Source organism: Pteropus alecto, unplaced genomic scaffold, assembly GCF_000325575.1.
Source record: "Pteropus alecto unplaced genomic scaffold, ASM32557v1 scaffold3, whole genome shotgun sequence".
Lineage (NCBI taxonomy): Eukaryota > Metazoa > Chordata > Mammalia > Chiroptera > Pteropodidae > Pteropus > Pteropus alecto.
This window is the reverse complement of record NW_006442484.1, coordinates 51,179,169-51,192,877: the sequence shown is the minus strand read 5'-3', so window position 1 is coordinate 51,192,877 and position 13,709 is coordinate 51,179,169. Positions and strand designations below refer to the sequence as shown.

At 31.0% G+C, this 13,709-nt stretch overlaps 1 protein-coding gene across 1 annotated transcript in view; it reads left to right on the top strand.

Annotated features, from left to right (window-relative positions):
• The window catches only part of NCKAP1 (NCK associated protein 1), an 89,067-nt gene that overhangs the window by 480 nt on the left and 74,878 nt on the right, over positions 1 to 13,709 (top strand). The window contains exon 2 of the mRNA XM_006921264.2: positions 13,551 to 13,661. Coding sequence (XP_006921326.1) covers positions 13,551 to 13,661 — 111 coding nt within the window. The remainder of the gene's footprint in view (positions 1 to 13,550; positions 13,662 to 13,709) is intronic.

Here is a 13,709-nt window from a genome sequence, read left to right as displayed (position 1 = left end):
CTCCGGAATGGGGTCAACAGGAAAAGGAGGGTGGGCGAGATCGGGACGGGGGTGGAGGTGGGGGAGCCCGAACGTTCCATTACTGAGTTGAATGGTAGGAATCTGGCGGAGATGGTAGCAATTTTTTTCTCAATTTTTTGGTGTTTAAGTGTGGGAATGTGGGAAGGGAATGGCTAATCAAGATGAACTCCGCATCCCCTTCACTTTGCCCCTTAATTTTAGGTTGCTACATAAAAGCCATGGGAGAGCGTGTTGACGATTTGCAATTTCATTTTGGAGGTGGAGAGGAGGGGGAAGTGAGGGTGGAACCAATTTTCTTCTGAAATACTTTTGGGTTGTGAGTCACTGGAACAGGAATAACAACCTCTCTCGTCCCTCTTTACTCCTCCTCATCTTAGTTTTTCCAACCCTGTCTGATAGTACCAAAATCCCATTTCTTAAAGTTCGGTGTCTCTACGAAATAAAAACTATAAATATGTTGCCTTTAATTGCTGGTTCATAGCATATTCTGATAACTTGAGTAGCTATAGCTAATAGGCCCGTTGAAAGTCTTTACATGGCTTCAGTAAATTGAGTGAAAGGAAGGCTAAGTTGGAGTTGAGAAAAATAGATGTAAAGATAGAAGAATGTATGTTAATTTATCTTAGGAGAAAACAATCACAATCTTTTTCCTTTTAAGACAAGAGCAGTAAGTTTTAAAGAATTTGATAAAGAGAAAATTGAAGGGTTTTTTTTTTTTGGTGCAATCTAGACCCTTAGAGTTTCACATGTGCATTTGATGTCATAGCTTCATAATTATTTTTGTTGGCTTTTTAATCTATCATGAATATTTCCTTTTAGTTTAATTATAGCAATAGAATTACAATGTTTGTAAATAAGGCTACCGAAGTAAGAATATTTTTTGAATTCCATTTCTTGAGGTTCAAGAATAAAACTGGTTGTTTCAACAATTTGATGCAGACACTGTAATTCTAAAAGAGAATATTGTCCTGGCTTAATCGTGATAAATTTTGTATGAGGATAGCTATGTTCTGGTTGCTCATCTGGATGCAAGCACTGATTGACTCTAAATCCAGTGCAGTCTGCAGTTAACTGTAAGATGCCTATTCAGTTGTTACAGTTTATGTGGCGGGGGCTCTGTCATTACAAAGAAGCCATCTGCATTTACCTAAGAGCCTTGGTTATAAATTTATGTAGGTTGGAGTAATTTAATTTAGATAGTATTACTTGTAAATTGTATTGACCTGAACTTTTTTGTGAGATTATACTCTTTAACAGACTTGGAAATTGGTTCCTTTGTGAACTTCATCCAAAAAAAAAAAAAAGCAAGTCTAACATTACTAAAAGTTACTAGACCTGTGGTATTGTGGTTAAAGGAAATGGTTATGATGGTTTCCAGAAGAGGAAGTGAGAGTAACATCAAAAGTGATTTGGGTATATGGGCAAAATACCTTTTTTTAAGCATTCATAAACATTTTTATGGTATAAATACAATCAAACTTTATAAATTACACCTTCATAAATTAGATTAAACTAAATTCTAAGCATCTGAATTCTTATAATTCCAGTTCACTGCTTTTTCTCAAAAGCATATTTTTTCACTTCCTGTTTTGAGAAACTTCAGGCTCTCATTATTGAACTAGTAAAATTTAAAATGGGTTGAATATAATCATTATATCCAAGTATCGTATTTTGAGTTATTGAAATGTTATATTTTAGCATTTAACTCGTATTTATAATTTGTTAAATATTTTGTCTACTTTGCCTGATTGTGAGTTCCCTCTGGGCAGGGACAGTGTTACTCATTTTTGAATTACTAGTACTTTGGGCCTTACCTGATCCATGAGGCCTTCAGTTAGGCCTTAATTGAAATGGATGAGTACAATATATACATTGTAAAGTATATATATTTAGCATATATATAAATGTGTGTATATAGATATATGTATATAAAGTCTTGCTCTAGTTTTAATAATAATAGCTTTGGATTTGCTCTTCTTGTGTAAACTTGCATACAAATACAGATAAGTTTTTAATTCTTCCTCTTATGTAGAGGTGTCTGTAAGACTGGCATATCTTCAGGCTGGCTAGAGATTGAAACATTTGTTGAAAAATCTTGCCAAAAAAATGAGTAAGATCTGTTAACCATGTGTTTATAAGGTTCATGCTGTCTGCATTTTTATGACAGTATAAACCACATAATCTTTTCAATCTCAGTCTCTTATAGTCCTCAAAAAAAAAAAAACTTCCACTGTATATGATACATGTCTGCCAATCAGTTATCACATTTTTATTAATGCATGTGTGCATTAGATTATGTATCAGATCTGATTGCTCTGTTTCAATTAAGAGTCTGCAATAGAACTATTTTAGTGAGCATACACAATGAAAAATACTTAAGTGACCTAAGTAAAATAACTTAGTAAGATACTATAATCAAGAATAATGTTTTAATGCTTATTACAGGGAATGTAACATGGTTAATGAAAAATGTTTTGCTTTTTTTTTTAAAAAATATTCATTAGTTGAAGAAATTTTGAGATCTTGCTATGTACAGTTTATGGAAATTTTAAGGAACTTGTCTAATCAGGGATGTAAGAACACATAAAGGAGGATTTTAGTGAAAAGATGTGAAAAGTGGTAGCAAGTTTTACATTTAAATTTGTTTCTTAATTTCTTTAAATATAAAATATAAAGTTTTATATTTTATTTAAAATGTGTCTTCCTTTTCCCAGACCTGATAATACCACTCACTTATACAGTGATTTTTAACATTTTTCAGGTTCCTTTTATATTTGTTACTGTGGCATGGCAGACAGTGTGTGGTGGTAGTGGTAAAGAGTTCTGGGCCAGAAGTTAGACCTGTATTCCAATTTTCAGTTTGTTACTGAGTGTTCTGAAATATTGAGTAGGTGTCTTGACTTCCCTGAGCTTCATTTCTACTCATTTGTAAAATGGGGAAAAAGTAACTAACTGTAAAAGGAACATTTAAGTCTATTCCAGCTCTGATTATGTTATCTTTACAAGTTCATTGTGAAGAAGTAGGGAAGAAGTTAAGGTCCGTTTTAAACAGTAACTAGCTCAGTTTGGTTTTCTGTAATATAAGGATGGCAATGCTCTGCCTGCTTCACAAGATTGTTTGTGAAAATAAAATAAGAAGGCAAAAATAGTTTAAAACTGCGAATGTAAGATAGTATTTATTTAGGAGTTTCACCTACTGTTTGGGGCAACGTGTTTTTCTGAAATTTTATTAATGTTTAGCAGACACATTCCCAAATCCCAAAAGAAAACATTTTTCTGAGTTTGAAATTATTTTTTTGTTGTTTACTCTTGTTTTTTTTTTCTGCCTCCTTTCTTACACCATCACCAATATGGACTTGATAAATAACTCTGTACCAAAGAGGTCTCATTAATACTTGCATATTTTTCCTTTTGTCAAATTATTGCTTCAACTCTAAAGGACAGAAAAGACCCACTTAAACTTTTTTTAAATGGAATGTTTTTGCAGATTTCAACACACTTTTTTTTTTTTTTTGATTAGAGGAATATTTTCCTCCACAGCCCCTTTCCCCATAATTTTAGATAAATCTACTTTATGAGGAAAAAATTAATAACTGTGTAAAATTGAAAGTCCTTAGCTGGTATCTGCTTATCTAATGGAGGGGGGAAAAAAAGATGTTATGTGAAGGGTGCAGTGCAAGGGAAAGGGAGGGGAACCGGCATTACTCCTCCCTTTCACTGTTGTTTCTCTTCATTTAAGGCGTTATTTTTTCTCTTGCTTAATCAGGAGCAGAAGCATGTTCTAAAGATGGGATTGTGGCATTTTCTAGGCTAATAAGTTGTTAGCGTAAGATTTTTTTCTCTCCCAGTGGGGTTTCATTATTGAGACACTTAAACATGTTAAGAATAAAACATTCTCTCCATGAATCTGAATTTAAAATATAGTATTTACTTAAACAACCAATTCTATTATGTCTGTTTGTAACTTTATTTTTCAAGGAAGCTGCTTGTGAAAATGAGGATTTGATAATTCTCATTCTGCTGGATGGTAGGCTAAGGTTATGAAGATCACTGAAAAATACTTAGGAAGAAATTATTTTTTGAAGTGGCAATGATTATGGATCTTGTTTTCCTTTGTGGAATTGTTAAATAACAAATATTAATTTTTAAAAATTAGTTACAAAAGGAATACATATTTATTGTTAAACATAACAAATGTGTGACTTTAAAAATTCTCTACTTGCCCATCTCCCACTTTTAAAAAATAAGCCATATATACTTACACCCTTTTCTGTACAAATGCTAACATATGTGCATGCATATTTTATTATGATTAAGTTCTCTGCAAAAATAGATTGAAGAAACAGCATGGTGCAGTTTACATGTAAATGAAATTGGGGTCCTAATCTATTGCTTGTATACTTATATTTTAACAAAATTAAAGTACTGGACAAATTTAGCTAGCTGCATCCAATATGTTAAAAATGAGGCCCAGATGAAAAAGTTTGTTAGTGTTAAAAGTTCTGTCCTTACTGGTTAACATGATTGAAAATCTAATTCATATTCTTGTTTGATGATTTACTAGCAATGTTAATATTAAGTAAAATTCCAACAATTTTGAGTCAGGTGTGGTAGATGTATATTTTATATTTTGCTAGAATTAAATAGTTTCATCACTTCGTTGCCCAGTAAAAATGTATAATAAAAGTAATGCCAGCTGCCATTTATTGAGACCTTAGTATGTACTGAGTCTCTTTTATTTGTCCTTATATCTGTGATGTAGATACCTATGTTATAGGTAAAGCAATTGAATTTTGTAGAGGTTAGATATTTTGCCTAATTCTTACTCTAGAAAAATAAAAAAGTTTAGATTGCCACCTTTCTTTGTTAATACCTTAGTCTGGGCTCTTAATTTAATTATTTTTGCCATTAGATTTATAATCAGTGAAATTTTTGTGTCAGATAGTTTGATTTTGGACACACAATAACCTTAAAGAAATATGCAATTATATTGAAGAAGTACCTTTACTCTTTATGGTAGGCTGCTTTTGTATGAACTTTGTATGGATTTATATGAAAAGACCATAAAGACCATACTATCAGGATACTAGAATGATTATTAATGGAGACTTCCGCTTAGCATTGTGATGTATTAAAATAAGAAATAGTTCAGAATTAGGAATTTTAAAATTCAATTTATTTAGAAAATTTCGAGGAAATATATTTTCTATTTGCTTTTCATGTTTATAAACTTTTCTTTTGTTATTGCTAAAATTTAGTCCCCAACATAGTAAAATATAAAAACTGAAAGGACTAACCATGCAAGTGATACTGAAGAAAATAAACAGGAAATTTTTCTTAAATTGTGGAATGAATACGTATAAAGCAGAAAGGAAGAGGTATAACAAAGAATGAGATAACATTTATCTTAATTTTAAGGACACATGCAATTATTTCCTCTCTGGAGATATTTTGTTTTTAATTTTGAAATTTCAGATATGCTTTTTTCATTTTACATTTTGATTTCCAAAGTAAAAGAGTAATATTTTCACGTAACCCCTGTAACATCATGACATATAAGATATGCGGTTAAGAAACACGTCCAGTAATTTCATTTCTTTCTGTCTTGGACTTTGCAAAATTAATAGTTCTCTCTTCTAGTCCCAGGATGTGTTTTTTTTGGTCGTTGACTGTTTTTAATACTGCCTTTATTAGTAAATGTAGTAAAACCTTCTTAATTTTGATCCTATTAGGAAATTGCAATACTTTAATTAGACTTTTGTAAGTTGTTTACTTAATTTGACAGTGATGAGAACATCTCCTAAACATTTTTCAAATAATATCGCACCGAAATCTTAAATAAGTTAACAAATTTCATAAGGTCTTGAATTGTTAGTTTTAAGTAGGGTATGCATGTGCCAGTTTCAAAGAAAGCACTTATTTTAAGTAAAAGCCTGTAATGGAAAATAATTTCTTTTTGCATAGTAGATTATTGTATGCTTTTAACAATAATAACTGTATCTTTAAAACTATGTTATAAGTCATACGAGCTATTCTTTCAGCTAGTTCCAAAAAGTGAGGTTTCCTTTTTGTTCATTCATTCTTCATTTATTGACTGTCTTCCTAGATATTGGGGGAAACAATTAAGATGTAGTGTCTGATGCCAAGAAATCTCTATCTTAGTAGGTGAGAGTGATATGTAGATGTTTATACAGCATGTAAGCTGGTTATGGGAGTCTTGAGAAGGGAGTTAAAGATTCCATTGTTGGGGTAAATGGGAGGAAAAGATAGTTATATAGAAGCTTCAGCCAGGCAATGACAAAGATTCATTATTTAAGATTCTGGAACCTTTGTTCAGTAGCATATTTAAAAATACAAAATATATAAAGTTATAAAATACCCTAGTAATGTCCTCCTTGCTGGCATAAAGCCTCTAAACATCTATATCATTTTTCCATACTTGTCGTATATTCTGTGGGTTGAGAATGGTAGATTCTAGATGAAGCGCTATACTTTTTTTCTTTTTTTCTTACTTTGGACAAGTTATTTAATCTTTCTGGGTTGCAGTTTATTAATAAATTGAAGAGACCAGTGGTTCTTAGCTAGGGATACACAATATAATAAATTTGGAAGGTTTTTTAAAATACATACATCTCATCTAGATCTTGACCCAAACCTACTGAATAAGAAAAAGCACCTGAAGTGGTTCTGATGCCATGAACCATTGAAATATGTAAAATGTAAATTCTTAATACCTCTGATTTCTTTCTCCGAAAATTGTTTTACTGGAGCGATTTAATTTTATCTTCTGGGGTATAACTGAATATGGAGTATAAGCTGCACAATAGGCTCTCTTACTAGTAAAACCATCTGCAGGGTGCTTATTTGTTCTCATTTATGCTTCAAGTTATATATTTTTTTGTTTTTTAAGCCATGTTAGTTTTTTGATTCTAATCTTTGCAATCTTCGAAAGCCCACAATTGTGGAATACTCTTTAATTAACCTTATAAGAATTGAGTTAATTCACATAAAGTGCTAGTATAGTGCCTGGCACAAGAGTAAGAAGTGAATAAATGTTGGCTAATGTTACTAGTTCTGTTTCTGGGGCTTGAAACAGAGGACACTTAAAAAAAAGTTCATTTTTTTTCCTATTAAATGTAGCTCAAGACCACCTTTAGGAAACATTTCTTTACTATTCCTTTTTACTACTTGATGTTACAGTTTGATAGCTACTTACTGCTAATACAAAATAACTATTTGTATTTCAGAAGTGTGTTTCTTCAGTAGTCCTTTAAAGAGCGACTTCTTTAAAACAGTAAAAATATAACCACATAAAACACTGTTAAAATACTATAACAGAAAACCTTCATTTTATAAGCTAAGATGTTTCTTTATATTGGAAACTGAAAAATGTTTAAGGGCAACAGTGACAAGAGACATTTTCTTGTGAAATAGATAGTAATTAGTAACTTTTAATGAATTTTGAAATACATAGTCGGTTAGAATGTTTCTTAAGTTCATGATTTTTCCCAGAACTTGTGCTTAAAAAACAATAACCCTGATTTATATAAATTTAAATCTGCTATTGGCTCTAATTAAGAGGTTTATTTATTTATTTTTATTATTATTTTTTTTATACTTACAGCACCTGGTCTTCCCTAGGTAGTCTCCCATCCAAGTACTAACCAGGCCCGACCCTGTAAGAGGTGTTTATTGATAAAATTACATTAATTCTAAAGCATTACCAATAATTTTAGTATGCTTTCGTATCAGGCCTCTAATAACAGTGGATTACTACTGTTTTTGACTCTTTTTCACTTATCCAAGCTCAAGGAGAAGCTCAAAGCAGATTGGTTGGCCAAAACATAGGTGATACACATGAGAAAAAAAATTAACCACTAATACTACAATTTGAGGCTTCTTTTACTCTTGATAGATTTTCCAAATATATTGAAAATTTTCACAATGTATTATTTTCAATATTTTTAAAATTAGGAAGTAAAAGAATGATAGGTAAGTTGTTTTTACAGTCCATGATCTTAGATGATCATTCTTCCTCTAGGCATTAATTTGTTGAAGACTCATGGAGAATCATGGTCCTTTTATGCCTTCAGTTTTGCAAAGCCTGCTTTAAAAACTGTGCTGTTTCTCATTAATTGAATAAAAATGAAATTCTTTTTTCTAGCATAAATTGGTCACATTTTGTGTGTTTCTTCTCTTCCCTAACAATTCAGATGGGGTTGGTTTCATGTACTCTCACAAATAGTATTCTTACTCTAATCCCTGGGATTTTGTTTTATGTTTTTCTTTTTCAATTAAGACACTGTTTTTAAAAGTATTTTATTCTACATAAAAATGTTTCGTTCTGCAAAATACCTGTTTTGGCAAAGGAATATATTTTTTTGCTGAATGAACTTTTCAGATTTTATCCTTGATTATAATTACCCCACAAAGTTTTGAACAGCTGAAGTATTAAAAGAATAGAGCATGTTTTTGTACCCTTTTTGGGGGGGACATATAGTTTTAGTGCTTTGGAATCTTTGGGTACTCGTAGTTAGTAGTTATAAAACTTTGAGCAAGTCAGTTTCTCTGAAGCTCTTTTCCTCTGGTGAGTGATAGGTGTTTTGTACACAGCAGGTGCCCAGTAAATGTTTCTTTTACTCCCAACTCTTGTGTCTTTATTATTTTTTTCTTAATTGTTGCTTTATTTCTTTGAACTGATAGAGGATTATTTCTATCCATATTTGATTTTTTTTTTTTATGTACTGGGTAAGTAAGTTCTTGAAAAAAATATGTAACATTTACCATGTAACGTTAAGCTGTGGCTTCTAATCTATGTTGTGACAACCTGGAGAAAGGACTTGGGAAGGGGTTTTGGTAGTAGATTGGCAGAAAGATTTGTTTTAAAGTCATACTTTAAAATTTTATAAGGTATGGTCTTGAGGCTTTTAGTCAAAGACATTTATTTTGTGGCCTGAATAAAATATTATGTGGTTTTCTGTAACATCTTTGTTCTTTATTTTTGGTAATAATGTTCTATTTGTGTTTCATGAAAAATAGAAGTGGGAGATATTGCATTGACAGTACTGGCCTAGATTGGTTAAATGCAAATCTTATTTTGATAATTGGAAACTCACTATAGATATCCATGTATTATGAAAGTTTTATTTTAAAAATAGAAGATAATTATTTAGAACTTATTTATTAAGTATTTATGTGCCAGGCACTGGAATAAACACTTAATGTGTATTTTCTCTTAAAAATCTGAACAATCTATCTGATTAAGTAGGTAGTAGTAGTAGTATTTTCAGTTTATTGATTAGAGAACTGAGGCTCAGAAGTTAGGCAACCTACTTTAAGCCATAGGGATTGTGATCTTCTTGAATCAGAGACAGAGTTCTTAATTATCATATTTAAGTATTTCCTTTAATACTAGTATAATTTTATCTCACATTAAACAGTCCTTATTGAATTTAAAGATAATTAGAATATTGAATTTAAAGATAATTAGAATATTGAAAATATTTAAAGATAATTAGAATATTGAAAATAAAGTTTGAATTTAAAGATAATTAGAATATTGAATTTATTGAATTTAAAGATAATTAGAATATTGAAAATAAAGTTTCAGTTCTGAGAACTGGAAATTTAAATATATAAATATTTAAATTTGTCTTAGATTTTCTAGAATTTTAAATTATGGTATTTTATGCATTATGAAATGCTGAGTCAAGATAAAGTAAATACAAGGTTTGGAGTGGTGATTTTTTTTTTTTTTTTTTTAATTTTGTGGTTTAGGTATAGTTTTTGTTTTTGTTTTTCCGGTGAAATAGCCCTGTAGCCAGTTATATGGAAAAAAAAAAAGAAACTATTTTTTTGGTTGGGCTATAAGATTCAGGGATTTAGATGCAATTTTGCCCAGTCTTCACCTTTCTTTTTTTGGAGGGGCAAGGTGGGATGGATAGGAGTACTCCAGTTTTATTTAATTGAATTTGTAATTTATTAAACCTTTTGATTCAGTCTTTGTGGTAAGCCTTTCTGAAACATACTCTATTAGTCTAGAATATTGATAACTAAAAATGCTAATATATATCTTTTTTAAAATGTACTTCAAAGGGTGATACTTTTAGGAGTAAAGGATTAATTTTGTGTGATATAGTTGTAGTAGGATGAGCTAGGCTTTCAAGTATACCAGCTGCAGGCTGTGTTCTTAAATATAGGTTATCATATGATTTCATTATCCTCAGTGTCCTCAAAATAAAATTTCTTGATTTAAGGTGAAGTAGAATAATCTTGTAAACTGAGACATCTAGTTAGTTGAATTTTGCTATACTGCTTTAATATAGCAGGAAATCCTTCTTCGCTGAATTATTTTGTATGGCCCTTTGCCAGGATGTGTTTATCTAGATGTTAGCTTTTGGTCAAGTCATTGGTTTTTTTCTTATACTTTTTCTTTATCGCCTGTTTCCCACACACGTGTCTCTGTTGGCATTAAATAAATAAAGTAGGTTCATTTCAGAAAAACATAAAATGGGACCTAATACTTCAATATAGTGTCTATGATCCGTACGTACATTTTTATTAGTATTTTTTGAGTGCTCATGGTATGCCAAATACTCTTGTAAATTCTGCACACATGCATGCACATGCACATGTACACTAATGTAATGGGCCTAAAAACTTTTTAGGGTAGATTGTAATTATTATTAGCTATTTAACAGATGAAGGAACTGAGGCCCAGAAAAGTAAAATCAACTTACTGTGGTTACACAGATAGGAAGTGATTAAGCCAGGATTTGAAAATGGACAGCCTGTCTTAGAATTCATGTTCTTTATTAGGCTGAACTCTCTCTATAGTTACAACAAATTTGGTGTGTTTAGATTTAGGGTAAATGAAGGAAATATATGATTGGGAGGGGGAATGGTAGTCATTATTGCTAGTTCTCTATACTATGGTAAAAAGTATTCTGTGGTTACTCATATGAAGCTTTTACTTGGGTAATTATAATTATTATATCTATTAACAACAGCTAACATTTTTAGAGCACTTATATACCTGGTCTTTTGTTGAATACTATACATTGTTTATCTATTTCCCTTCTAATCCTCATAATGACCCTATGAGGTAAGTACAGATTTCCCCATTTACACATGTGGAAGCTGAGACTAGGAGATGTTATGTAATGTATTAAAGGTCTCATGGCTAGTAGGTGGTGAAGATTGAAACTGTTTTACTCCAGAGTCTGTGTTCTTAACCTTTATGGCATACTGCCTCCCAATGTAGTATGTTTAGATATGGCTCAACTGAGCAGTACGGAAAAAGGTAAATCAATTTCAAAGAAAGGAGATTATATAACTATTTTTCCATTGAAATGAAATTTCATTCTTTTTTCAGTGTAAGAAGAAAGAGCTGTTTATACCTTTTTTTCTAGTTACTTGAATAAATTCTTACACAGTAAAATTTGTGATAATGGGAAACGGGTATGGTAGTCTATCATATTTTTATTATTTGAGAATCACTAATAGGGTTAGAATGGAGAGCTGAATTTTTAAATAATTAGAGTGTGAAAGATGTGTTAAAAAACTGAACATAATTTGGAATCACTTTAGGCTTCTGCACTACCTCAGGTGTGTTTATGAAAGTGGATTTTCATTATATCATTCATGTAAGGAAATACAAGTCTGTAGCTATTGGGACAAATTCTTAGGTGGTTCTTAGTTATTCTTATAGTATAATATTTTTAGAGAAGTGGATTAACTGAAAGTTTAATTTATAAGAAATAATGTATTAAACCGATAGTCTATTCTGAGGAAAAGTCAGATATACTTTAATATTTACGATGTTGAAATGGAATTTATATAGTAGCCACGTGGCAGTCTGGTTAAAGATTATGAAGTTTTAAATATCTTAAAGTTAATTTTGTTGTATTTAATTACATGTGAGAATTAACAGAATTCTTACTGCATTCCTATTTCCATTTGGAAAATATAGAAATGTTTACATTGATTTTTTATACTTTGGCTTGGAAGGAAGTTAGCTAATATTTGAAAAATAGTCTGAATCCAAGCTGATGTACAAGTCATCCAATAACGACTTATTCTTATTCTTGGCTACCGTTTCTTTTTAAGGTATGTAAAATTTCACTGATGGTTTTGCTCCTATTTTTATAGTTGCATGTAGTCTTTATTTTTCCTTCTGGTATTATTTTAAGTTGATTTAGAAAGAGCACCAAGAAACTGACATAGTTTTACACTTACACAGTAGTATTTAAATATATATAGATAGTATAAACTATAAATTTATTGTATACTACAACTTGCTACTTAGAATACCTTTTAAATTGTAGCACCATATAGTTCTAACCTTGTTTTGTTATTCATAGTCTGCAGTGCATAAGTTCTCTACTGAAACGTTATGTCATAGTTGGACAATCATTGTTTACACGTAATTTTCTCTCTTTTTATTACAATGCTTCCCCAGCAAGGACAAGTTTGGAAGGTTTGCAAAAAGCTTTTCACCTTCCCTCTGCCCGCTTGCCCGCTTTCAGATCAGTTTCATGTTTCATAACTTCTCTTTCTGTAATCCACAACATAGCCATAGTAAACAATGAAAAAACATTAAATTACAATACTGTATTTCCTCACACATAGTAGAGAGATATAAATTTTCAAAGGACACATCCTTTTTAAATAAAATAAAAAGTTAAATAGGACTGTTATAGTTTTAGTAATTCCCTAAGAAATAATATCTCAATAGCAAGTAGTTAATTAAATGTCACACAATGAAACAGAAGTATTGAAGATTATATTTCGTATTGCTAATAATTCAGATAAAAAGTTCTTTCTAATAGTACCTTACATTTATGTAATGGAAACACTTTACTGCAGAGAATGCTGTACTGCTGACGTGGTCAAAATGTAAACATTTCCATTTATTCTGTGCTTATGAGATAAAGAACAGATGTAGAGTCATTGTTTGAAGTGCTGCTGATATGACGGAAAACACTGTTGTAACTCAGATGTTCAGAGGAACAGGCAACACACGTTAGTACTATAAAGACAATTTTAGTAGCTTCCAGTTCTTTTGAACTAGGGCTCTTGTATTAAAATGCTTAAAGTGAATAAGGAAAACATTTTGGAAAAGACATTTAAACATAAGCTTTTATTTTATAACACTTAGAAACACTTCTTGCACTTTACTGAATATTTAATTTTGTAATATTTTTATTAGCTTCAAATGAATACAATTCTACCTCAAACCAAGAATTTTTTTTCTTTTCTTTTTTTTTAGGTTTGAGCTTTTTTCTTCACTGCTGTTCTGCGCTAACTGCTTTGAAACTTTCCATGCATTTTTTTCAGTAGAAGAACATCTCTGTACTGTCTCTCATTGCATATTTCAGCTGTGACAATCCCTGCACTTTGCCTATTCATTTTATCACCTGCTCACCAAAAACAATAAATATCTCTCTAAATTCTGATTACAGATTTGCTCTTCTTGGTTTAAGAAGAAGAATGCATTTCACTTTTTCTTTATTACTGTTGTTTTATAGGCATGTGGAGACCCTAAGGCAAAACCATCCTACCTTATTGACAAAAACCTGGAATCTGCTGTGAAATTCATAGTCAGAAAGTTCCCTGCTGTAGAAACCCGCAACAACAATGTAAGTCATCTAAATTTTTGTATTACTTGATGTTAGTCCTGTAGGGAA